Genomic DNA, 24,683 nt, shown 5'->3' on the forward strand with positions numbered 1-24,683 from the left:
TATTGTAAATAAGAAGTTTCGGATTTGTCTTCCATCACATATTACCCTCAACTTAACAAGTATGGTCATGCTGAAGTATAAGTATCACCTTAACACTATTTTCCTCCAATTGATTTTTAAATAAGGGGATGGCATTTGATTTTGTAGGCTTTTTAAACTGTGTCTGCTGTTTTGCCGGCATCACATAAGCAATCCTCAGCGGAACGAAATATTATGTATATCGTGTATCATAATGTTTTCAGATATCATAATATGATATTTTGCAATATTGCACATTTTGCTATTTACTGCAGAAGCCCAATTTATTCCCAACAAGCAACTTCAACCCAAAGAGACTCAGATCTACATCAAGCTGGTCAAATATGCCATGCAGGCTTTGGATATTTACCAGGTATGACTGACCCCTGATTATTGTACAGTCTTGGCTGTGATAGACATCCACCAAACTGGTTTTGTGAACAGATGAATGCAGTTTTATCATGACTATAAAACTATACAAGAGTAGAATGATAATGCTTTTTGATTAGTTTTCTGTGGCTTATGAGCTCATGACTCAGGCACAGAGTGTTAATTCTGATAATGAAGTTCTACAGCTTATCACAGAGATGACCCCCCCACTTTTGGCTAGGTACAGATTGCCAGCAACGGGCAGACATACATTCGTGTGGCCAACTGTCAGACTGTCCGCATGAAGGAGGAGAAGGAGGTCCTGGAGCACTTTGCTGGAGTCTTTACCATGATGAACCCACTCACTTTTAAAGAGATTTTCCAAACCACTGTGCCGTACATGGTTGAGAGGATCTCCAAAAACTACGCACTGCAGGTAAGCATGCCTGCTCTAGATCAGAGCCTGTTTTTTTTTTTTTTGTATGATGCACAAAAAATTTGTATGATTCTTATGGCAATCAACCAAATGCTGAGTGTTTTAGAATATTATTATTGCTAGTCTCAGACTAACTTTTTATGGTATTTTTAGACCATGGCCTGTTTGGTATTTGGTTTTCAGTGCACTTCTGTAAGTCAATCTGGATCACCCTATGATCACAATAGCAAGTGTGAGATTGACAGATGCCATTCATTTGTGACACAAAGACATGTGACATGTGAATTGAGGCAAAACCTGGGAAGTAACATGTAGGGATGGCTCGATACCACAATTTTGACTTTGGTACGATACTAGGATCTAATAACTCTGTATCGATACTAAATCGATACAATAGGTGACAAATAACCAGCCTCAAAATATAAGTGAATTGAAAACAATTTATTAAACACACTGCTTGAAACTCTGCATGAACAATTTTGCAAAGAAAATGTTAAAAAAAAAAACAAAAAAAAAAAAACCTACATGGAACATGGGTCAAATTTTGATTTTGGAAGAAAAAAAAAACTGAAGAGATGAAATTAAAATAGGATCATCTCTTCATATCTTTTCAGTCTTTATCAAATGGTGCAAAGAAAATGTATCAGACTCGGGTTCATCAATGCCGTCAAAATTATTCATTTTTTTTTTTGTTTGTTGATCACAAAGTACAAAGTAGATGAGGAAAACTAGGATGCCGGGTGTATTCAAAGCGCCGCCATTACTGTTTACAATGCGTGGAATGGTGCGCTGTGATTGGTTGAGCGGATGTATCGCATTCTGCAGAGAAGGGAGACTGGCGTTTGTCGCGGTTTGGAAAGAAAGGGTGAAAACATGACAGTAACACGGCGGATATTGCATTTTGCGTAAAATTACCGAACTGAATAAAATACCGAACTGAGCAAAATTATGATATCATACCGTTCGAAATATAACATATACCGGTATTTTTCCAGTACTGGTATAGCGCACATCCCTAGTAACACGTAAATCAAACAGCGAATTTTCACACTGATTAGTGCATCTTTAACTTTGTGTTTAACTAGTTAGCTTTAGAAGCCATATGTATACAGACTGAGAGCTTCTGCTAAGTGATGTAAATGTCAATTTTTTTTTCTTTTCAGATTGTGGCGAACTCTTTCCTGGCTAACTTGTCAACCTCTGCACTGTTTGCAACTATCCTAGTGGAGTACCTTTTGGAGAGGCTACCTGAGATGGGTTCCAACGTGGAGCTGTCCAACCTCTACCTCAAACTCTTCAAACTTGTGTTTGGCTCTGTTTCTCTCTTTGCTGCAGAGAATGAGCAGATGCTTAAGGTCAGATACTGTAACCTTTGTCCTCCTAGTCTTTTTGACTAAGATAGCTGGGTTAGAAAGTGGATTTTGATGGCTCAGAGTTTCTCACACACTCCTAACTACGACAACACCCATGCCGTTGATCGCGTCTGTGCTAGCAGCCTCGCTACATTAATTTTAATGCGTTCTGTCAGCTGCTCAGATGAGAAATGACACTTGTGCCTCGGATTGACAGCAAGGACTTGAGTGAAGGTCACTGTGAAATAATGGTGCAGAGAGGGAAGAGCTCCCATTCTTCCTTTCTCTGACCCATAGCTCCAGGTTTATTGAGAGCATGATATGATATTCAGAAATATTAATTGACTTGTTCTCTCTTGTCACATTTCAATATGACAACTGTAATTCATCCTTCAGCTTTTTAGTGCTACATCACACTCTCATACTTTATGTGGCCTTCACAGATAAAGATGAATGTATTGATTGCCCTAGTTTAAATGCTCAGTGCCATCGCTTTGAGAATTTTTTGGAGCATGTTAGTGTTTCTCTAAATTCTCTAAATTCAGATTCCTGGTTAAAGGTTTTATGTTTTTGATTCATGCAAATTAACTGTAAATAACACAAAAGCATGTGTTTACAAAAATTAACACTTTTCCCTCTCTCTCTTTTCTCTGTGCAGCCCCATCTCCATAAGATTGTGAATAGCTCCATGGAACTTGCCCAGTCAGCCAAAGAGCCATACAACTACTTCCTGTTGCTCAGGGCTCTGTTCCGTTCTATTGGTGGAGGAAGTCATGACCTGCTGTATCAGGAGTTCCTGCCTCTTCTACCCAACCTGCTGCAGGGTCAGCAAACACTTCTGTTTGTTCTGTTATGCTGTTAAGTATTGAAGTGTGTTGTGCACTTTGAGAATAACTAAATGGTGCTACTTGTTTTGTAATTTCCAACTTTAAATCCAGTAGAAATGAAAAAGCCGTTCATTTATCCAATATGGGTTAGAAAGGCTTTCAGCTTTGAAAACGTTATATCATTGATGGATGTAGCTGTCAATAGGGTGTAAGTACATAGGCAGGCTGCCATGTTGTAGAAGGATCCCCCACAACTAAAAAGCCTTGCTTGTTTATTTATACAGGCTTTCCATGATCATAAGCATGGGCATTTTTCCACAGCATTTTGTTATTGATTCTAAAGCATAAATTCTAATTCATAAGTTCTCCATAAAAAGCACATTTTAAAAATGGTCATTTTGGTGAGTGATCATGCTTTCATAATAGCATTGATGACCTCCCAGCATCATATATTAATCAACACAGTAATGGACAAATTTGCCATTTACCCAAGGTTAGTGGCTAACCATGCCATAACATAGTTTTAAGAATTGATATTTTATTATACGTTCCTTTAGTCTAACTTAAGCGTGGATATCATGCCAGATATGTCTTAAATGTCTGTTCAATGTCTGTATCTTTATTGGCCAAGCCTATTGTTTAAAAAAACTCTCCTCTCAGGCTTGAACATGCTGCAGAGTGGCCTCCATAAGCAGCACATGAAGGATCTGTTTGTGGAGCTGTGTCTGACCGTACCTGTGAGGCTGAGCTCTTTGCTTCCCTACCTGCCCATGCTCATGGACCCGCTGGTGTCAGCGCTCAATGGCTCCCAGACACTGGTAAGCCAGGGCCTGCGCACTCTCGAGCTCTGCGTGGACAACCTGCAGCCAGACTTCCTATACGATCACATCCAGCCTGTCCGTGCCGAGCTCATGCAGGTAGTCTTTCACCTTTAAACGTTGAACTTGAGGATATTTTGATGTGTTTCTTTTTTGCTGGTTTTAAAACCACACGGTTTCTGTTTTGTGTCCAGGCCCTTTGGCGAACTTTGAGGAATCCTGCAGAGACCATCTCTCATGTAGCCTACCGGGTGCTGGGCAAGTTTGGCGGAAGCAACCGGAAGATGCTGAAGGAGTCTCAGAGGCTGCAGTATGTGGTGACTGAGGTGCAGGGCCCCAGCATTAAGGCTGAGTTCACTGACTGCAAAGCCTCTATTCAGCTGCCCATGGAGAAGGTATTTCCTTCAAATGCTTCCTCAATGATTTGAAGCAATGCTGAGTTCAGAACAACTCGCGTTAGAGAGTTTCTGTTGAATTTTGATAACTTCATTATAGCTCCTAAAGCAACACTTTACCAAGCAAATGAGAACATGCACCAGTCTAACTCAACCCAAAACTCACTATTTAGTCTAAAAAACACAGTAAGGTTTTTGCATTTTTTTTTTTTCCTCTCACAAGCATATTTTTACATTTAGAACTAAGATTTAGAATTTCAATATAAACATGTCTGTGGGTCTTAAAAAGTCTCAATTTGTTTGAATTGACATTTTACACCTTCACAAAAGCTTTATGAAAGAGAAAAGACTGAAGATTTTGACCTGGGGAAGATTAAATAGGCCTACAAAGTGTTAAATCTAACGCTTTATAAATGCAATTAATGGTAATGATGATTAGAAATCAACTTAATCGTTGTTTACTCTCCTGCCAGTCAGTGATCAAGCCCATCATAGTGGAAACTGGAGTGCATGTATATACTGGATTTTACAGTAACCAGATGCTTGAAAAAAAAAAGCTGCTGCTCATCTGTTCTAGTTAAGATGCTTGACGTTCGAAAAGTGTACTGTGCCTTAATAAGTATTACGTTAATTTGAGTTAACTTAATTGAGTTAATTAACTTAAGTTTGAATATACATGGTGTTAAGTTGAATTTCAAAATGTTGCTAAATGAATGCTCCATTGCTTTTCAAACCTAATCTCTGTCTAACCCACAAATATATAAGATAAAGCCCGTTTTTACACCAGAAACAAAAAGAGACATTGCTCTGTGAAGCTTTTCAGTTTACACTGGACATGTCATGTGCATTACTCAATGTATGCAGAGAATGGTGCCATTATTTCTTGTACTAGGTTAGTACATATAAAAGGCAAATGACTGTTTCAGCCATCAGAGTCTTATGAACAGGTGTTGCTGTTGTATATGAATAAAAAAAAAAAAAAAAAGGTCACTAATCCAAGAAGTTATTCACTCCATAGCTCAGTTCAGATTTTAACTGATGCAAGGTTAAAGCAGCAGACCTATCAGCTGGGATCTGATGACTTGAATTGCAAAAGGAATTATTCATTAATAAATAATTACATGGTTATAATGACATCAGTTAGATAAATTCTCATATCAGCCGTAAATACTGCAGTAATGTGGGGTAGCTTTGTATATGCAAATTAGCTAGCTAACAGTCATCCACTTAGCAGGTAGCATTCAGTAACAAAACATTCACTGAACCTAAAATATTTAGGACATTTGAGAGCGGTCTGTCTGAATTGTGTGCAAGCTCATATGTGAGCAAAGTCTGCTTCCTATTGCATTTCAGTGTGAGCTCCAAGGCTATGAGGGAGGGTCCGGGGACAAGATTCTTATTGTGTAATGAATCCTTGTCAAAGGGAAGCGTGTGTGAGAGGAGACAGTGTCTTCCCCAGGTAATTAAAGAGATCATCAGGCTGTAAGCAGCTCCCGTCCCCATCCTCCTGCTCCTCCCCCTCCTTAATCAATCTCTCTGTGCCATGCAGACGGGATTATTTGCTCCAGCTAATGGCTCTTCCTGCTGCCCGCCGCTACTTGGGAAAACACAAACTGTCATTTTTGTAATTGCCTTCGTGCCTCCAAGATGGATGCCTCCCGCCATTACGCTGGCGCAGCTTAATTTCATTTGCATACGCCTTGCGGTTGCGGCGAGCAGCAGCTGCTCTTCAGTGCAGCCTGGAGCCCAGCTCTGTCGGTTTGGATTAAGAGAAGCTCCAATGCTCCATAACTCTCAATATCCCCCACAGGACCAACAACAACCCCCAGTCAGCCCTTTGCTCCAGCACCAAGTGTGACTACTCCTTGAGTGTATGGAGAACTCTTGATTGTGATAACGACCATTCTTTTTCCGAAGTTGTGATAAACTTCGGTGATTGTACTCACCTGAGCTACACACTTGGAATTGAGAGCTAATAAATGATGCAGTGCAGTTTAGCCCTCCAGGTTTCCATCCCTCCAGTATCGCAGAGTCAGCACTCTAGTCAGAACTGCTAGCGCTCTCATGCCGAAGTTCTCTTATAGCCGACTTGATTAATCTCCCCCATTTTCCGTCACCTTGGAGGTTCTGCCTGTATTTGTCTTTTGTCTAAGCATGGTGACTTTAATAAGGTTTAGCTTTCAGACAAGGTGATAAAGTCTAACACACACTGCAGTTTCTAGAATTTGCTGGTGAATACTACAATGTATGTAGATTTCGCACTGAAGTAACTCAGAAATCTCTTCTGGGAAGTTAGTTACTGAACCGCTAAGCTGCATTAATATGAAATGTAATGTGTATCTGAAAAAATAGTGTTTTTCTTTATAGGCGTGCCTTTTGGGGTTTGTATGTGAGCTTAAGGCTGACCCTATTATAAATGTGTCACAAGGCAGAACAGCCAAGTCCGTCAGGAATTGAACCCCAGTTGTATTCCATTTTCCCCCCTCATTTTTAGTGTGTACCTCTTCTAAGTGTGTCTTTTTGCCACTTCATTCACTTTTCATGAAAAAAAGGTTTCAGGAAGTTAAAAAGAGCTTGGTTCACTTTTTTTCTATAATCTTTTTTCCCCTTGTCACATGAAGCAGCTGTCATATATCCTTTTGACAGTGGCTTGAACTCACTGAGGCAATGCTGCCTGATCTATCCTTGACTCAGACTATTTAACTCATCATCTCCGTCACTAAAGCTTGTCTGTTCATAATTCTGCTGGTGTTCATGGCAGAGCAGGATTAGTGTGTATAATGGGGAGTACAGTCCAGGGAGAGAAACTAAACAGAATATACAACGGAGAAAATGCCTAAAACATTTAATATGTTTGCTTTTTAGTTGGGCTATAATATGGTGACATCTAGTAAATGTTTTTTTTTTATTTATTTATTTATTTTTTATTTATTTTTTTTTATTATTATGATTATTGAATTATTTTCTTACAAATTAAATCAGTGGTTCTCTCTGATGAATGAACTCCACAGGTATATGCTTGTATGTTTTTATGTATATGTTTCTCTTTGAGCTATGAGAGATCTCTTGCTGTTTTCCAGGCCATAGAGACAGCGCTGGACTGTCTGAAGAGTGCCAACACGGAGCCATATTACAGGCGACAAGCTTGGGAGGTGATCAAATGCTTCCTGGTGGCTATGACCAGCCTGGATGATAACAAACATGCCCTATACCAGCTCCTTGCCCATACAAAGTAAGATCCACTTATCTTTCACACAAGCCTTAAATATTACTCTTGACATCTCAAATAAGGCAGGCAGTATACAGTTTGGGTTCCGAGGAGTTGTGTTGCGTTCTCTGGTTTTCCGCTATGCTTGTCCCCTCCTTTTGTTGCTTCAGTCAGTTCTCGGAGCGCAACGTGAGCACAGTTGGCTTCTGTATTGTCCTCACCTCTGCAGTTCCTCAGAGCCACGTGCGCCCTGTTAAAAAGGGCTAATTACTCAGACAGTTCGAGCGACTGTGCATAGAGGGTAGCTGGGTCACATTACCCAGGCATTGAACTCCGCGCTGTGGCTAATTGACTTTCCTCTCTGTCTGTTTACCCCAAAAGCCTGCTGCCTGTGCCCCTCACAGAGATAATGAAGTGTGTCAGTTATGAAGGGGGAAGAGCAGCCTCCGCTGTCAGATGTCTTGATTCATGACATCCTCTCTTTCCCACTTTGAGCGGCGGCAGACTGCGCCGGTCACCGTGAAAAGCGCCTTTTCAGAATGCAGCATGCTCTCTTAATATCTCAAATGCCAGCCCGGATAATGGAGTCCCATTCAAGTGGCGGTGGTATGAATTTGAATTGATCCGCCACTCCCTCCCTCGCTAGCCAGCTCCTCGGCTCTGTCTAGGCCAAAGCCAAAGTCTTTTAAAAAGCGATAATGAAATGGCACAATCCATCACTGCTGCTACTGGCATTTGGCCTTATAGAATACAAGCTCAGGCATGGATAAAACAGCCGCTCAATCATGGCGTTCCTATCAGTGGGGGTAAATAATGAAACATCCAACCAAATGCCAGTCAAATACAAAGCAGAAGCTCCCACAGGACTGAGCTGTTGATATATAATATAAACACCTTTTTGGAAAATTCCAGTCCACCACCTGACACGCAACCCATCAGCTATTACATCAGCCAATACAAAAAAATTTCAACAGGCTCTAATTAAGTGATATTACACGGGCGAGAATGCAGTTATACTAAATATCGACATGGCTGTGGTTTGGCCGTAGTTAATCACAGTCGGCTAGCTTTAAAGTGCTTCTGGTAAAATTTGATCTGACGAGCTTTCATATTTTAAGTCAAAAGTTCTGTTGCCCAGAAATATTGTTTGTCATGTCCTCTGATGATGTCACTAACAACTACTGTAGTAACGGTTTCGAACTAGGAAGTGGAATTTTACGTGGCGAGCGCAGATGATCGGAGCAGTGCACACAGTGAAATGTCCCAGTGCGGTTATAGGTAATAAAGGCACTCCTGGAATGTCACTCGACTAATCAAATTCGTGGACCGGAACTAACTGTTGTATAAACGTTGTTATAATGGAAATTCAGAGGCAGTTGTGTAATTCCATCAATAGACATTTGAAATGCATAACTCTAGGCCAATAACCTGAATTCTAAACTGTTGGAGTCTAAATATAGTGTTTGGAAAATGATAGATGGATAGAGAATATTTCCAAAAGAATATTCAAGTGTCGATTTATTCATTAATTTAATTTTTCTACAGTAATTGCTTTATCCTGGTCAGGGTGAATGTGTAGTTTTATCATTAACTTTCAAACTCTGAATCAGTATAGTAAAATACAAATTCTATTCCCAGAGAAGGGCCTCTCATCTCTGAAAGCACGATTTATTTTTGTAGTATGTTATGTATTCATCAGCTGTGTAAGCGTTGACACAGATTCCCATTATAAGTGAATTTCAAATAGATCAGTTTCTCACTACAGGAAAATGTAATGTGTAAAATTCTTCTCCATGGTGATCACGTATGCGCTATGTGGTAGATGTACGGTAGATTGAGTTGAAAACTTTGTGTTGCTCTTTTAATGTTGGCATGAAGAGTGCATTAAATTCCTTTTCTTGCAGCTTTACAGAGAAATGGATCCCCAATGTAATCATTTCCCACCGGTACAAGGCCCAGGACACACCTGCACGCAGGACATTTGAACAGGCCCTGACCGGAGCCTTCATGTCTGCAGTCATTAAAGATCTGCGTCCCAGTGCTCTGCCTTTCGTGGCCAGTCTCATCCGCCATTACACCATGGTGGCTGTAGCTCAGCAGTGTGGTATGTACGACCCTATATTCCTGTTGCAGTCGGCCATGAATTGTCTTTTTACTTCAAAATCCAAGCCCAATAAATAACAATGTTGGCACTTGTGTAGATGCACTTTTAGATTTGAGTACTGCAACTGATGGTCAGTATACAGAATGCAGATGAGCATTTTTTTCTTCAACTTGGTTTTTAATGTTGTAGGTCCTTTCCTGCTGCCGTGCTACCAGCTAGGCAGTCAGCCAAGTACTGCTATGTTCCACAGCGAGGAGAATGGCTCTAAGGGAATGGATCCCCTGGTGCTGATCGATGCCATTGCCATCTGCATGGCGTACGAGGAGAAGGAGCTGTGCAAGATCGGCGAAGTCGCACTGGCCGTCATATTTGATGTCGCTAGCATTATCTTGGGATCCAAAGAGAGGGTGAGTCTTTCAACTCGCACCCTGTTCATGCCAAATGACTGTTGATATTTAATAAGACATTTTTCTGAGATAGGTTCTGAGTTAAAGTGTAGCGTTTGCTCCTGCCAGGCTTGCCAGCTGCCACTCTTTTCCTACATCGTGGAGCGTCTGTGTGCGTGTTGCTACGAGCAGGCTTGGTATGCCAAGCTTGGTGGAGTGGTGTCTATAAAGTTCCTCATGGAGAGGCTGCCACTTATTTGGGTGCTGCAGAACCAGCTCACCTTCCTCAAGGCTCTGCTGTTTGTTATGATGGATCTCACTGGTGAGGTAGGAACACGGTCACATTGTTGCACCTCCATGTTTCTGTTTTTGAAGCTTTTACTAGACGACAGTACCTGTCCCTGTAGAATCATGCACAAGTGGAGACACTAGCTTTGCTCCACCCAGAAGGTGCTGCTACTGTTTTTGCAGCTATGCCTGATCTCAAGTCATTCTATGCATTTCCGTCACAAAAGAGCTGCTTCTTGGCTAGCAAAACTGGATGATCAAGAACAGGCAACTTGTGATGGCGGTGGCTTTAGCATTTTGTTTCCGTTACAACTTGAATGATTTTCTGACTACCGTTTATGAAATATGTGAGCTATGGGTGGATTATTATTCAGAAACGCAAAATAAATATTTCCACTCAGAATCAGTGATAACAGGAAGATGGTGTTTTTCTGACAGTTATACCACAGTGCTGTTGAATTCTGTTTGGTCTGATTCATTTTCTGTAACTGTGGCCCTGACAGTAGTGCTGGCTGCAAGGCAAGTCGCAGGTTTATATTAATGTGCTCAGTCTAATACGTTATCGTTTCTATAGTAACAGGTAATTCACAGGGACTTGTATGTCAGATGCTGTACATAATCTAAGCCTATTATTGTATAACTGTTTATAGCTGCTATAACATATAACAGAAACTTGTTTTGTGGATGTTCCACAACGTTAAATGTAACTATAAATGAATAAGTTATGTTTTGTTCTTTAATTGATAAAAAAAAGTGGTTGCTGACAAATTGTTGTACTGTGGAATAAAATATTTATGCTGTTAGACAGTGAACTTCATTGCAGTTCCCTGAATCTGTACTAATACCAAAACCTTATAAGTAAACAGTAACCCTAAGCACTGACCTCCTGTTGTTTGTCGCAGGTATCTAATGGTGCAGTGGCAATGGCAAAGACCACCCTGGAGCAGCTTCTGGTGCGCTGTGCAACTCCACTGAAGGAGGAGGAGAAGACAGAGGAGTTGCTCAGTGCACAGGACAAGTCCTTTCACATGGTGACCCACGACCTGGTGCGCGAGGTCACGTCCCCCAACTCCACTGTGCGCAAGCAAGCCATGCACTCGTTGCAGGTTCTGGCCCAGGTTACTGGCAAGAGTGTCACCATCATCATGGAGCCTCACAAAGAGGTGTGTTGAAGTGGTGTACCATCAGGGCTGTAAATGATGACGTTTTTATCCACTTCATCTTTGTTTTGTCCAAACTGATGGATGTACATGAACCTGATTGAAATACAGCTGGAGTATGAAATACAGCACAAGTCGTGAAAAAGAAAAAAGAAAAACTTTATATTGTGCACACAAAGCTTCCAGATGCTTCACAAAGATACTAAAAGCAATAAACGTAACCAAAGACAAATGTAACTTAGGATATAACCCCTCACAACTTGTCGTTACAAAGAGAAGCCCATAAATGATTGTATGCCTTCACATGTAATCTAGAAAAGTTTAAGAATGATGTTTGTTTGCTATCAGGTTCTTCAGGACATGGTTCCTCCTAAGAAACACCTTCTTCGTCACCAGCCTGCCAATGCTCAGATAGGGCTGATGGAAGGGAACACATTCTGCACCACGCTGCAGCCTCGCCTCTTCACCATGGATCTCAGCGTCGTCGAGCACAAGGTCTTCTACACTGAGGTAAGCTCAGTGACCACATACACTGCAGAGTGCCAGAAATCACACACACACTGAGTGTAACTGATCACGCCTGGTATTCATAGTACAACTGTCTTAGAAAATTTGCAATGCTTTGTAAAATAATTTTTCCTAATGTTTACCCACTGCATCTCTCTTGACTAAATACAATAACTGCTCTTAAACTTTATTATACATTGTTTAAAGTCAAAAGCATTTTTCCCAGTACAAGTCAGTTATTGTTTTTGGTAATGACACACATACTACCGAAGTTAAAAACTGACTCGTTAGAGGTTAAACATGGGATATTTCTTTAATAGGGTGTGCTGTTTTTAGGACATTGCTTGTTACAGGTGCTTTTGCCTTTAGCAGTGTTTGTGTCTTTTGCAGTTGTTGAATCTGTGTGAGGCTGAAGATGCAGCACTTATGAAGCTGCCCTGCTACAAGAGTCTGCCTTCTCTGGTGCCCTTGCGCATCGCTGCACTCAGTAAGTATTTCACTTCCTCCTGATGAATTTAAAATGTACGTAAGTAAAGATCTACTGCTTGTACTATGTATGGCAAAATTTCCCTTAGATTTCAATAAGATATACAAATTATGAGATACAATTTTAATGGCCTTCAGAACTGTCTATTGTTATAACCTAATTTATAGCTTTATAATTTATAACATTTTTCTTTTGTAATTTTTATCTGTTTGCCAGAATTCAGCAACATCCAAAAGTTTTTCCCAAACTGCCACACACATTTGATGTGTGTTATGCCACATCAAGAGTTGCAAAAGAGTTGTGAACTTCCTGTGAACATTAATACGCATCTTGCATAAACCACTACCCGTGTGTGTTTTGTGTGTGTGCTTGTTCAGATGCTTTGGCAGCCTGTAACTACCTGCCCCAGTCGAGGGAGAAGATTATTGCAGCGCTCTTCAAGGCCCTGAACTCTACCAACAGTGAGCTGCAGGAGGCTGGGGAGGCCTGCATGAGAAAGGTCAGCTTTCTCACAACACAGGTCTTCTTTTATTCCTCTTTTTCTGCATCTTTCCCTGCCGTGCTGCCACTAATGAGTTCTGCCTGGAACAATCAATACAGGATGGAGTGAGGCAGGCGGTGAGGAAAATGAATGTGGCTGTGATGCATCATCTTGCTATGGAAGACTGGCCTGGCCTTTATTAGAGTGGCCTTTCCTCTGCTAATGGAGATACACTGGGCTTTGAGTTTTTCTTCCCCACTGTTGACAGGAGATTGAAAGGCAGCGTGCTGTTTTTGTGCAGCATGATGCTGTTGTAGAATAAAGTCACATTTCTCCTCTTTTAAGAAGTTACACATATCGGGTCTGGGTAATGATGTATATTGTTGCCATGATATTATATTATAATGTGTTAGTAAAATCACTTGCATTAATATACCTGATGCGGCATTGAATTTATCATAATATTCCAAATTCTATACGTCTGGTTCTCAATGAAGCGTTCATGGATCCATTTCACAGGCTGAAACAATCAAGTAAAAAATATGTACTTTTTCTTTGCATATTTTAAATGAGCAGAATTGTAGTAAATATCATTATTAAAATAATCTTTTTTTTTTTTTTTTAATAGTTGTTTCATGGAAAAGTAGGTTCAACAACCAGAGGAATAAGAAGTACCCTCTGCTTATTGATATTTGCAAGAGAAAATGTTATGTTTGAACGCACATACGAAACCAAATGCTCTTCCTAGTGATGGGACTCACCTCAATGCTGTAACTAGTGTGCATGCCATCATCTGCTGCACTACACACAGTGAATAAGGTGTGGTCTGACTGACTAGTGTGCGCAGATGGTGATCTTTAAAAATTTACAAACATGCAGATAAAAAAATCCTTTGTATTGGTATGGACTTTTAGATATTGCTCAGTGATTCACTGAGTCATTTTTCCCATTTTTGATATGATGTCAATATCAGAACTCTATTGCCCAGCCAACAGCTTCATAAAAGCCGATTTAAATGAATGTGTGTGTCATGTTTCATGTTTCATGTTTCAAAAGGTTTCATGTTTTTCCCCAGTTCTTGGAGGGAGCCACCATTGAAGTGGATCAGATCCACACCCACATGCGGCCTCTGCTGATGATGCTGGGAGATTATCGCAGTCTGACTCTAAATGTGGTAAACAGACTCACCTCCGTCACAAGACTCTTCCCCAACTCCTTCAACGACAAGTTCTGTGACCAGATGATGGTGAGACAAGACATTTCAATTAATATTGCTCCTTGTCATTTATTCTGAAATGTCAAGACAGTCGTATTACATCTGTGTAACCTTTCGGCTTTGTTTCTCTCAGCAACATTTGAGGAAATGGATGGAGGTGGTGGTGCTCACTCATAAAGGAGGCCAGCGCAGTGATGGCAGTGTAAGTGTGAGCGTGTTTCGTTTTGCTTGCAGGGTTCAGCAGGGCTGAGTGAGCTTATTATTGGGAGTCAGTGCTGACTCTTGGTGTCTTTACTGTGACCTTCAAATTTTTCCAAATGTAGATATTCCTCTGAGTGATTCTCTGCTTTAGCTCAAGTCTGTGCAGTCAGCGTTGTAGCACCGTTCTAGCAGTGCTCTGCGTAATGAGAGTGGTAGCAGAGGCCTGAGGTGTCTGCACTGTGTTCTGCCCCAGAACAGCTCGCTCAAATATGAGGTGCGGGTGGCCGTATTACAATCAATGATTAATTAGGCGCCAGGCTCCCAAGGGTCGGCTTGCTAACAAGCCTCCGAGCACTGGATCCTTGTTATCTGGTGGGCAGATAACCTTGTAGAGGGAAGAAAAGGTGAGAGGATGGAACCTCATAGATAACTGACATCCTTTATGGTGCATTCTTTGCACCCACTTCCTCTAAACATATTGTAATTACATGCAAATCGGACTTCTGTAGATGAAACTAATGAGCGGCCATGCTTATAAGGCGGGGTCAGCCAGGTGCAGGGGGTGGGGCTCAGGATACTGAGCTGGGAAAAGTGAACACTGATGTTTTTGTAAATTTCTTCAACCTTGTCTTTTGAGTGTGTCGTGGGACAGTTTAGAACTTTATCTCTACAATTTTTAGAGCCCACTCAGTCCCTGTGTCAGTCTGTGCTTCATGACCAGCCCACTCCACTCATTTGGTTGTCACGTCGCATCTCTTCTTCGCATCTCCTTTCTTTTTCGCACCTCAGCCACCCTTCCATCATTGATGTTCTTCACTGCTGTCCTGTCACTCACTGCTTTGCTGATTGTGTGTCCATTATTCTCTTGTTCCGGAGCAGCCTGCCATGGAGGGTGTGGAGGTGAGATGGTCCTGTGTTAGGAGGCGTTTTTCCTGTGCTTGTGCTTTTTTTTCTCTCTGTGCTGATGGAGTGCTTTGTAACTGTAACTGTGCCTCTGTGTCTGTGGTGTCGTGTTTGAGTTCTGAGTATCACCTTTGTTCTATGCTCGTCCCTTTCAAGTCTAGACTTAGTCATTATTGAGTGAAGTATTCAGACAGCTGATTGGTGATCAGGAGTGTATGTATACATGTACTGAACTAGGATATTTTCATGCTGGTTTTACATTTTCTACAAAATTGCTGTTTTTAAACATTGATGGTCTGAAGGTGCTTGAGGTGCTTTAAAGTACCAAACTTTTTGAAACTCAAGCACTCGATACCTGGGGAAATTAGCCTTTTGCTGTGATGCTTTCCTCCCGGAATAGTACATGCACACTGCCCTAGGTCAGCAAGAAGCATCTCTTGTGTAGTCCTCTAAAACAAACCAAATTACTGAACTCTTCTTAACAGTCCGCGAATCTTAATTTAGAAATATCTGAAAATTTTTTTTTTATTTCATAGCCCATTTTTACTATTCAACATAAAAAATGTAAAACCCTCTGTTTTGTTCCTGAGGATTTTCCCAGTGTTCCTCGCTGTTCAGTCTGTGCCTTGAGTCATAACGTTTGTGTACAAATTACTAACAGAATGACTTTTTTGTTCTCTTTTTTTTCATATAGGAGATGAAGATCTGCTCAGCCATCATAAACCTCTTTCACCTGATCCCGGCCGCTCCTCAGACTCTGGTCAAACCTCTGTTGGAGGTAGTGATGAAGACTGAGCGAGCCATGCTAATTGAGGTACAGTGGTTTTTTTTTTTTTTTTTGGCTTCTTAATTTATTTATTTATTTCTTCCCCCAGACTGTTTATCATCAAAAAAGGTCAAACCATTGGCTTGCGTGTGTTGTGTTTTGTCATAATGGCAACTGGTGTATGAACTTTTCTGTGTGTGTCCATTAAGGCGGGTAGTCCTTTCCGAGAGCCACTCATCAAGTTCCTGACGCGTCATCCCTCCCAGACAGTGGAACTGTTCATGATGGAGGCCACGCTGAATGACCCACAGTGGAGCCGCATGTTCATGGTAAACCTTTTGATTGTTTTGCTTATAGGCACATATTTATTTTAGGACCGGCATACGGTTGAATCGTTTGCTGACTTGATAAACCTCCTATTTCAGAGTTTCTTGAAGCACAAAGATGCCAAGCCCCTCCGAGACGTGTTGGCCTCGAACCCGAGCCGCTTTGTCCCCCTTCTAGTTCCGGCAGGTACTCCAGGTACAGTGCGGCCCGGCTCACCCTCCACCAGCACAGCTCGCCTCGACCTGCAGTTCCAGGCCATTAAGGTGAACAGAAGTCTTGGGTCATTATTCTCGTCATTCAACATTAATCCGAAGAGTGACTGTTCACTCACAGGACTGCAGTGTAACTATTTCTCTTCTGTCTTAGATCATAAGCATCATAGTGAAGAATGATGAAGGCTGGCTGGCTGGTCAGCACTCTTTGGTCAGCCAGCTAAGGCGTGTCTGGGTCAGCGAGGCCTTCCAGGAGCGCCACCGTAAAGACAACATGGCTGCTACTAACTGGAAGGAGCCTAAATTGCTGGCCTACTGCCTGCTCAGCTATTGCAAGTATGACCAAGACATTCTTAATGTTGCTCAATCACATGACTATGCAGAAATCTGTATGATTATGTTAAAGGAATTCATATTTGGTTGTTGACTGAGTGGACTGTTGCTTTGCCAGACGTAACTACTCTGAGATCGAGCTGCTGTTCCAGTTGCTGCGAGCCTTCACTGGCCGCTTCCTGTGCAACATGACCTTCCTAAAGGAGTACATGGAGGAAGAGATTCCAAAGAACTACAGCATTGCACACAAACGAGCGCTCTTCTTCCGCTTCGTGGAATTCAACGACCCGCAGTTTAATGATGAGCTCAAAGCCAAGGTGAGACACCTTTTGGTGAAAATGTTCACCTAAGTCCAAAAGATTGTTGGCTAAGTATAATACAGGAGTGAATTTCCAAGGCTTGAGAATTGGACCCTAGAAAATCACCAGTCCAGAAACTCTCCAAGGTATTTAGAATGCCTGATCTGGCTTAACTTTGCTGTGACTCTTTTTTCTCTATTAGCTGGGACTTATTTGGGGGTGTGACTGATTTTATGACATGGATCAGCGTTCTCGCGCATAATAAACACTAGCTCTATACTTAATTAGAGGCAAAAGGGCTGAGGCATGAGATCGCAATGTGCTCCTGTCATGCTACCTGGGCATTGGGAGTATAATCCTGTATTTGAGAGGACCTGCTGAATATACATGGACTAAAGCAGGAAGGAAGCTTTTATCACAGACAAACTCAGCTTTGCTCTCAGAGGCACTGCATGTACACAAGTGCAGCTCTCTGAGGAGCGCTAATGAATATTTTTCTGCGGATTATGCAACTTTACACAAATCATATCCAGCCAGGTAGGGCATCAATCAGAAGTAGAGGCTACAGTTAGAGGAGGTTTGCTTAACATTGGTGTTGATGAACAGATTTAAACAATCAGTGAATGGTGTCCTAGTGAACCCATTTTAGTGTCAAGAATTATCCATGTAAATATATGCACACTTTTTTTTTTTTTTTTTTAATGCACCCTTTCATTATTGACAGTCTTCAATGTCCTTTGATTAATTTCCCTTTTCCCTTCTACAAACACAGTCTATTTCCTTGATTTTTGGTGGTTTAGCCATCACCACACTCCTGCAGCTCCGTACATAGTAACCATTTCCACCTCCTGCCAGTCCGCATCTGAATCACTGCCGCTAAAAGTGCATGCAGAGACGTTTTCCGAGAGTAGACGCAGCAACACGTTTTAACGCAATGCTTGTTTTGAGTGGTGTTCTCTGTGGGTTTTGTAGTGGATGTGTAGGGGGGTGTCTGTGTTTAGGGGCTGTGTGCTGCCATAATAGATAGTGTGTAATGGAGTCTGTGCTGCTCCATCACTCATGCTAACGGCGTAGGGGCTCATTAGGGTGGGGGATAATGAAGGCGCACCTGCAGCCCTGCGGCCTGCCTGATACCAGCACCGTACGTGCCGTCATTTATTTTACACACACGCTAACACAACAGAAACATACACGCACCGGCCACTATCGAACAACACGACACACAGCCAGTTTTTGTCTCACCTGCAGAGACAGACAAAAGCGGGTTTGCCCACTGGTCTGAATTACCCTGGGGGATGAGCAGACATGATTATTGATCACTTTCTCTAATGGGAAGTGTCTTAGCTCAAGTGATGCTGCCAGATGCTTTTCTGTAAGGGCTTAATGAGATAGAGTTGAGAGAGAGCCCAACAACTTGAGCGTTTAGACATGACATTAGTGTTTTCAAAATGTGGTGTTTTATATTGAGTATTGTGTGTGTATATACAGTATATATAGTAATTGATTGCTTTTTCGAGGGCTTATGCTGATTGGTATTTTTTCAGAAAAGTGATATCAGTAGTTTATAAAGATGATGATTTTTACTTGTAATTAAGAAATGGGAATTGCAGAAATAATTCTATTTATTAATCAGACATTTTATGTAAGTATAAAAATATTTATTCTACATAAGATTTTGCAGAACAGGTTCTCCTCTAAATGTTCCCACATATGTAACAGTAAGGTTTGTTAGTATTAGTCATGATATATGAAAGGACAATTATATAATGGTTGAATTGTTTTCAAAATAATGATTAAACAGCATTTCCTCTATTACTGTTTACCCATTTATTTTTCCTTACTTCAGTGGTTCTCATCCCTTTTGTGTCCGGCTGTGACTCCCAAAAAAATAGGTTGGATTTCGTAACTCCCCTCTCTCTGGAATACCCCTAAATTACAACTTTCTGTACAGAGGACACAACTGCACTGGAAGCACTGGCTGTGTAATTCACTACTCTTGTAAACACGGTACATTGCTAACTCTGCTGCCTGTTCTAACATGTTCTTAACTTTATCATACACAGCGGCTGTCAAACATACAGAAGAACACGACATTGAGTAGAAGTAAATGAAACAACTACATATTTTTGGCTAAGCAACACCTTTGGATGATTTTTTTTTTTTTTCTCCTCACAACCACTCACTCTTTCAGCTTGCAACATCGTGATAAATACTGCAAAAGACAATGCAAAAGATTTTATGCAAAAGTCAGTCTTAATAATAAGAAAAGAACAGTTAGAGGATTTGATCTTTTTTGTTTGCTTTTGGGGTTTGTTATATATACGAAGCTGTGCAAAAAGACTTCTGTACAAAGATTTCAGAATACATATTTTTCCTTTCATTTTTACCACCAGCTTGTCTGTCTAAGATTTTTGCCTAGTATCATAACTTGGATGTTTCCATAAGTAAACCCCCTATTAATGGGCTGTGCTACAAAATTTTTTTCTTCTTCTTTTGTTCCTTCTATCTCTTGTTCCTCCTTTGTACACTTAAAACATGTTACATTTTTTCTACATTTATCATTCTCCTTCCTGGAATTTGAGCAGGAGAGCCAGAGGGGAACACAAACAGTCTAATGACGTTATTGTAATGTGCTCTCATGTCATTGTGATTAATATCACAGAGCTGGAGAATGAACTGCCACCCATGACTCAAAATCAGAGCTGCCACCCAGCAGCAGTTGTTCTGTGGAAGCAATCAATTATAGCACACTCTTGACAACTTGGTCACTCCTGCAGCCTGGGCTTAGCATTCATTGTATCATTCCTAGTCCAAAGTGTTTTTGATCTGTTAATTATAATGGATGTTTTGTTTATTTGCATTGCTGTGACTTTTTTCCTCAGGTTTTGCAGCACATCCTGCACCCAGCCTTTCTGTACAGCTTTGAGAAAGGGGAAGGTGAGCAGCTCCTGGGCCCTCCCAACCCAGAGGGCGACAACCCCGAGAGCATCACTAGTGTTTTCATCACCAAGGTAATGCTGCAGGCGTCCACAGCCGAGCTGTCATTCACTCTTGACTGGGGGCTAATATTAGGCTGAAAGAAATATCACAACCTTGTTAAAGGTCATAGTGTTTGTGGTGTTTCGAATCTGATTATAGCCAAGACAAAATGCTGGAGGATAATGGCCTCCATTTGTTTCACACTCAAATTGATTATCTCTTCCCCAGTCTGGCATTAACCGTGGCAAAGAGCCTGGCCTATCAGTTACTCTCTTGGCCTGATTCTTTGTAGCCACCTCAAATCTCTGTATTTACTGGCTGTAATAGTGTATTTAGAAGGATGAAAAATTGTAAGTCTGTCTCCTTTTTTGTCGCGCAGGTGCTGGACCCAGAGAAGCAATCTGACCTCCTGGATTCACTGAGGATCAACTTGCTACAGTTCTCCACACTGCTGGTGGAACACGCGCCCCACCACATTCATGACAACAACAAGAGCAGGAACAGCAAACTGAGGCGCCTCATGACCTTCGCCTGGCCCTGTCTGCTACCCAAAGCCTGCGTGGACCCAGCTTGCAAATACAGCGGCCATCTGCTCCTGGCCCACATAATCGCCAAATTTGCCATTCACAAGAAGATTGTCCTGCAGGTTAGAAAATTAAGAGCAAAGTCTAAGATCATACATGTAGGAGTATACAAGTTTCCTTCTAAAATTGTATGCAGTTTATAAGTACAATGTTGCAGATCCATTAGAAAGATGTTGTTTTTTTTTTTTTTGTTTTTTTTTTATATTATTTTGTAAACTGTTATCTTGACCTGAGTACCCATGAATGTTTTGTTTTCAGGTGTTCCACAGTCTGTTGAAAGCTCACACTATGGAGGCTCGTGCCATCGTGCGGCAGGCCATGGCTATCCTCACCCCAGCTGTACCCGCCCGCATGGAGGATGGGCATCAGATGCTCACTCACTGGACTCGCAAGATCATTGTGGAGGAGGGCCACACTGTGCCACAGCTGGTCCATATACTGCACCTCATTGTGCAGCACTTCAGGGTATGAGTCAGCCTCCACTTATTCAGCTCATATTGTAGACCAAGAATATGAATACAGTTTAAGGTTACACCCAAACAGAAAGGGACAGTCCATTTGCTGTTATTCTTGATGACATCGTGCTTGTTTGTGGTCAGGTTTACTACCCTGTGAGGCATCACCTTGTGCAGCACATGATCAGCGCCATGCAGCGACTTGGCTTCACCCCCAGTGTCACTATCGAGCAGAGGAAGCTGGCTGTGGACCTGGCTGAAGTGGTCATCAAATGGGAGCTTCAGCGGATCAAAGATCAGCAGGTTAGGCACCTTTTCATATTTAGATTAAAATAACTTAAATGCCACTACAAACCTTTGCATTTCCCGCAGAGTTCTCCATTTCTCAGAGATAAAACCCTTTTGTGAATTATATGTTTTGGTGGCAGCCGGAGTCGGAAGCAGACGCAACTGCTGGTGGCGAGGGCACAAGCTCTGGAGCGCTGAAGCGGGGAGCATCTGTGGACTCTGCTCAGGATGTTAAGAGGTTCCGCACAGCCACCGGTGCAGTGGGCACGGTGAGGAAATCTTAAACCCAACGTCAGTTTGATGTGTCACAACTGTAGTCTTGTCTCTCTCTCTCTGTCTGTATCTGTTTAAATGATTCGAAGTGCCATGTTTGAACACAAAGTCTCGTATTTCTCTCATCAGGTGTTTGGCCGCAGTCAGTCAATGCCTGGCACTGAGGCGCTGCTCACCAAACCTGTAGAGAAGCAGCACACCGACACCGTGGTCAACTTCCTCATCCGCATCGCCTGCCAGGTATTTAAACCACCTTGTCCTAGGCTCTTGTTGTCAATAGAAGGAATACAGTTAGGTAACTTGACGTCAATGAGATCATTTTCATGTGAGCTTTTTTTCATAGCTGGCGTTTTGCATTGTACCATTTTTAACTCTACAGCTTGTTAATTGTCTTCTGTTCCTAGGTGAATGACAGCACTAGCGTGGCAGGCTCTCCTGGTGAACTACTCTCCCGCCGCTGCGTGAATTTGATGAAGATGGCCCTCCGGCCAGACATGTGGCCGCGTGCTGAGCTGAAACTGCAGTGGTTTGACAAGCTGCTCATGACTGTGGTGAGTGTGCTTGAAAACAGTTAAACCTGGCTTTAGGTGATGAATTATTTATTAAAGTTTATTTCATTTAAGTTAGAACGTGGTGGTTAGACCTCCCACCAGGCAGTTCAGCTATGTTTCTGAGCTTGTTAAATATTTTGTTCTTTTGAAGTTTTTCTGCCCTTTTTGTCTTGATAGAGACGTTCTCTTTGTCCTCGTCCTGTCCCATTCCTCCTCATTCTTTCCATTGCCTTTCCAAAAGCTGTTTTGATGTGAGCCAAATCGATATCCTCTGGCTTATGACTGATTTCTCACTCTCTGGAGCTCAGCACTGTGACTAATTCTGTTGTCATCTAGGAGACTGGGTCTCAATTAGGCAGTCTATCCACTCTTTCAGGGTGTGTTCTCTGTTTCCATCACTTCCTCTAGCTCACTCACTTTTTTTTTTTTTTTTTTGTATTTGTTCCACCTTTTTGGTGCTCTCTTTCTCACTTGCCCTCTCTTTCCTTCTTTTCCTCCCTCTGCCATTGGAATGGCCTTCCTGTCTTCCAGACACACCATCCTATTGATTCTTTTCAGGATCAGACACATGTGCCCTTCTCCAGGCTTGTGTGTTTGATTGAAATGCACAAATGGGGCCTTATTCCCCAGGCTGCAATAAAATGACAGCGCAGTCTGTTTGGAGCTTGTGTAATTGTAGATTCCTGGAGTTTGGCATTTGCTTGTCTTGAATACCAGGAAACATCTTGTTTTTCTCACTTTGAACAGTTTAGCAGTTAGTGGCTGTGAACTGGATTCCTGATTTATTTTGGCGGCTCGTGTATTTACATGCATGGTCAAAATATGAGAATATGAAAAGACATTTTGATAAAGACGTATGGCTGAAATTTGTTTCTAAGACAAATGCAAATAATGAAGTTAATGTCCATGTACCAAAAGAAATTTCCTTTTTAATAAGGTATTTTCTTCATGAAACAAATAAGTGTTTGTTGTAATTTAGTTTAATTATTTTTCATTTAGAATTTAAGAGAAACATCCATCTACTGCTCAGCCTACTTATGACACCATATTTCCATATGTGTTATTTCATAGTGTGAACATCATTATTATTCTTAAATAGTGAAAATGAAGAAAACTCTTCTATGAGCAGGTGTGTTCGATGATGTATGTCCAAACTGCAAAGTGGTATGTGTAGCTATTATGCTTCTTCCAAGCCACTGAGTCTTGTTTTAACAAACTTTTTTCCTGGATTAATTTCTACAGCTATGTAATGTGCCCTTATACAGACAGGTCTTAGCAAGGTTATCAGTAAGTCCTAGCCTTGCCCCATGGAAGACAGCCCTCCATTATTTTTCTGACAAAGAGAACACTAGTTGTTATGGGTTGTTCTGGGTCTCATAAGGGAGTAGACTACCTGCCTAGCCCCATTCTCATAAATGAAGTGCACCACAAATCTGATTGCTATCATTTCATTGTGCTGCCTTGTCTGTGTTTAAGGGACATACATCTGGGTTGGGCAGCTCACTGCATATCTACCTGTGTGTCTCCTGGAGACACATCTGAGCCTCGTGCAGGCCTCTTTTTCATGAGTCAGTCCCAGTTGCAACTTGATGTGCTAAGCTTTCAATCTGTGAAACTGCTGCTTCTTTGAAGAGCAATGTCTCAGTTTTGTTTTCTGGTAGAGATCAGACTTTAAAGCTGAATGTTTCTGTTAAGCTGTTATATGCTTCTTTCTGTTTTATATAGGAGCAGCCCAACCAGGCCAACTTCTCAAACATCTGCACAGGGCTGGAGATCCTGAGCTTCCTGCTGACCGTGCTGCAGTCTCCAGCCATCCTGACCCACTTCAAGCCTCTGCAGCGAGGCATTGCAGCCTGCATGACCTGCGGCAACACCAAAGTCCTCCGAGCTGTACACTCTCTGCTCTCCAGACTCATGAGCATCTTCCCCACTGAGCCCAGTGAGTTAAAGAGCCTAGGTCAACACCCTGGATGTAGGCCAGCAGTATTTATTATTAAGATTTTTTTCCACTGCACAAAGTACCATTAAAGGGTATATACAAGTATGCATTTCCATTTCCAATAACAAAGATTCCTTTATTATGGTTTTGTATGCTGGTCAAGACGGTACCAAGAGGAATGAATCGTTCTTGGGGTGGGTTTAGAAGTGCTCAAGCATACAGCATCACATAATAGTCTCCATCAGACAAAAACATGCAAAGAGAAAAAAAAGCAGATAAACACAAACATTTTCTGATAAAGAGGCATCTTGTTTTTCTTTCTTGTTTATCGGTTAGTGGCTATGCATTAGAACAGCTAAAGGAACATCTGATACATCTGATATTATACACCATTCTGGGTACAGACTTCATAATATTGAATCAGTTTGATTGGCTACATGGACCTCCATGTATACACACATACATGCAACATTTGACAGGAAAAACAAATAGTAACTCATTTAGCTTTTCTGAACAAGATA

General features: G+C 41.6%; 1 protein-coding gene across 4 annotated transcripts in view; it reads left to right on the plus strand.

Moving 5' to 3' along the window:
* trrap (transformation/transcription domain-associated protein) overlaps positions 1-24,683 on the plus strand; it is a 69,679-nt gene that overhangs the window by 9,012 nt on the left and 35,984 nt on the right. For 2 of the 4 annotated variants that reach the window (XM_053238656.1, XM_053238655.1), the window contains exons 16-45: positions 294-391; positions 629-823; positions 1,987-2,178; positions 2,834-2,999; positions 3,663-3,919; positions 4,015-4,215; positions 7,296-7,447; positions 9,328-9,527; positions 9,717-9,934; positions 10,043-10,240; positions 11,104-11,364; positions 11,710-11,871; positions 12,259-12,355; positions 12,733-12,854; positions 13,912-14,082; positions 14,186-14,254; positions 15,133-15,153; positions 15,851-15,970; positions 16,132-16,251; positions 16,348-16,512; positions 16,616-16,797; positions 16,913-17,111; positions 19,976-20,104; positions 20,452-20,718; positions 20,915-21,121; positions 21,256-21,414; positions 21,540-21,668; positions 21,802-21,912; positions 22,077-22,223; positions 23,949-24,162. In XM_053238656.1, the coding sequence (XP_053094631.1) occupies positions 294-391; positions 629-823; positions 1,987-2,178; positions 2,834-2,999; positions 3,663-3,919; positions 4,015-4,215; positions 7,296-7,447; positions 9,328-9,527; positions 9,717-9,934; positions 10,043-10,240; positions 11,104-11,364; positions 11,710-11,871; positions 12,259-12,355; positions 12,733-12,854; positions 13,912-14,082; positions 14,186-14,254; positions 15,133-15,153; positions 15,851-15,970; positions 16,132-16,251; positions 16,348-16,512; positions 16,616-16,797; positions 16,913-17,111; positions 19,976-20,104; positions 20,452-20,718; positions 20,915-21,121; positions 21,256-21,414; positions 21,540-21,668; positions 21,802-21,912; positions 22,077-22,223; positions 23,949-24,162 (4,929 nt within the window). The remainder of the gene's footprint in view (positions 1-293; positions 392-628; positions 824-1,986; positions 2,179-2,833; positions 3,000-3,662; positions 3,920-4,014; positions 4,216-7,295; positions 7,448-9,327; positions 9,528-9,716; positions 9,935-10,042; positions 10,241-11,103; positions 11,365-11,709; positions 11,872-12,258; positions 12,356-12,732; positions 12,855-13,911; positions 14,083-14,185; positions 14,255-15,132; positions 15,154-15,850; positions 15,971-16,131; positions 16,252-16,347; positions 16,513-16,615; positions 16,798-16,912; positions 17,112-19,975; positions 20,105-20,451; positions 20,719-20,914; positions 21,122-21,255; positions 21,415-21,539; positions 21,669-21,801; positions 21,913-22,076; positions 22,224-23,948; positions 24,163-24,683) is intronic. The other 2 variants (XM_053238657.1, XM_034309041.2) reach the window with 2 other exon arrangements.

This window comes from Pangasianodon hypophthalmus, chromosome 12 (assembly GCF_027358585.1).
Source record: "Pangasianodon hypophthalmus isolate fPanHyp1 chromosome 12, fPanHyp1.pri, whole genome shotgun sequence".
Classification (NCBI taxonomy): domain Eukaryota; kingdom Metazoa; phylum Chordata; class Actinopteri; order Siluriformes; family Pangasiidae; genus Pangasianodon; species Pangasianodon hypophthalmus.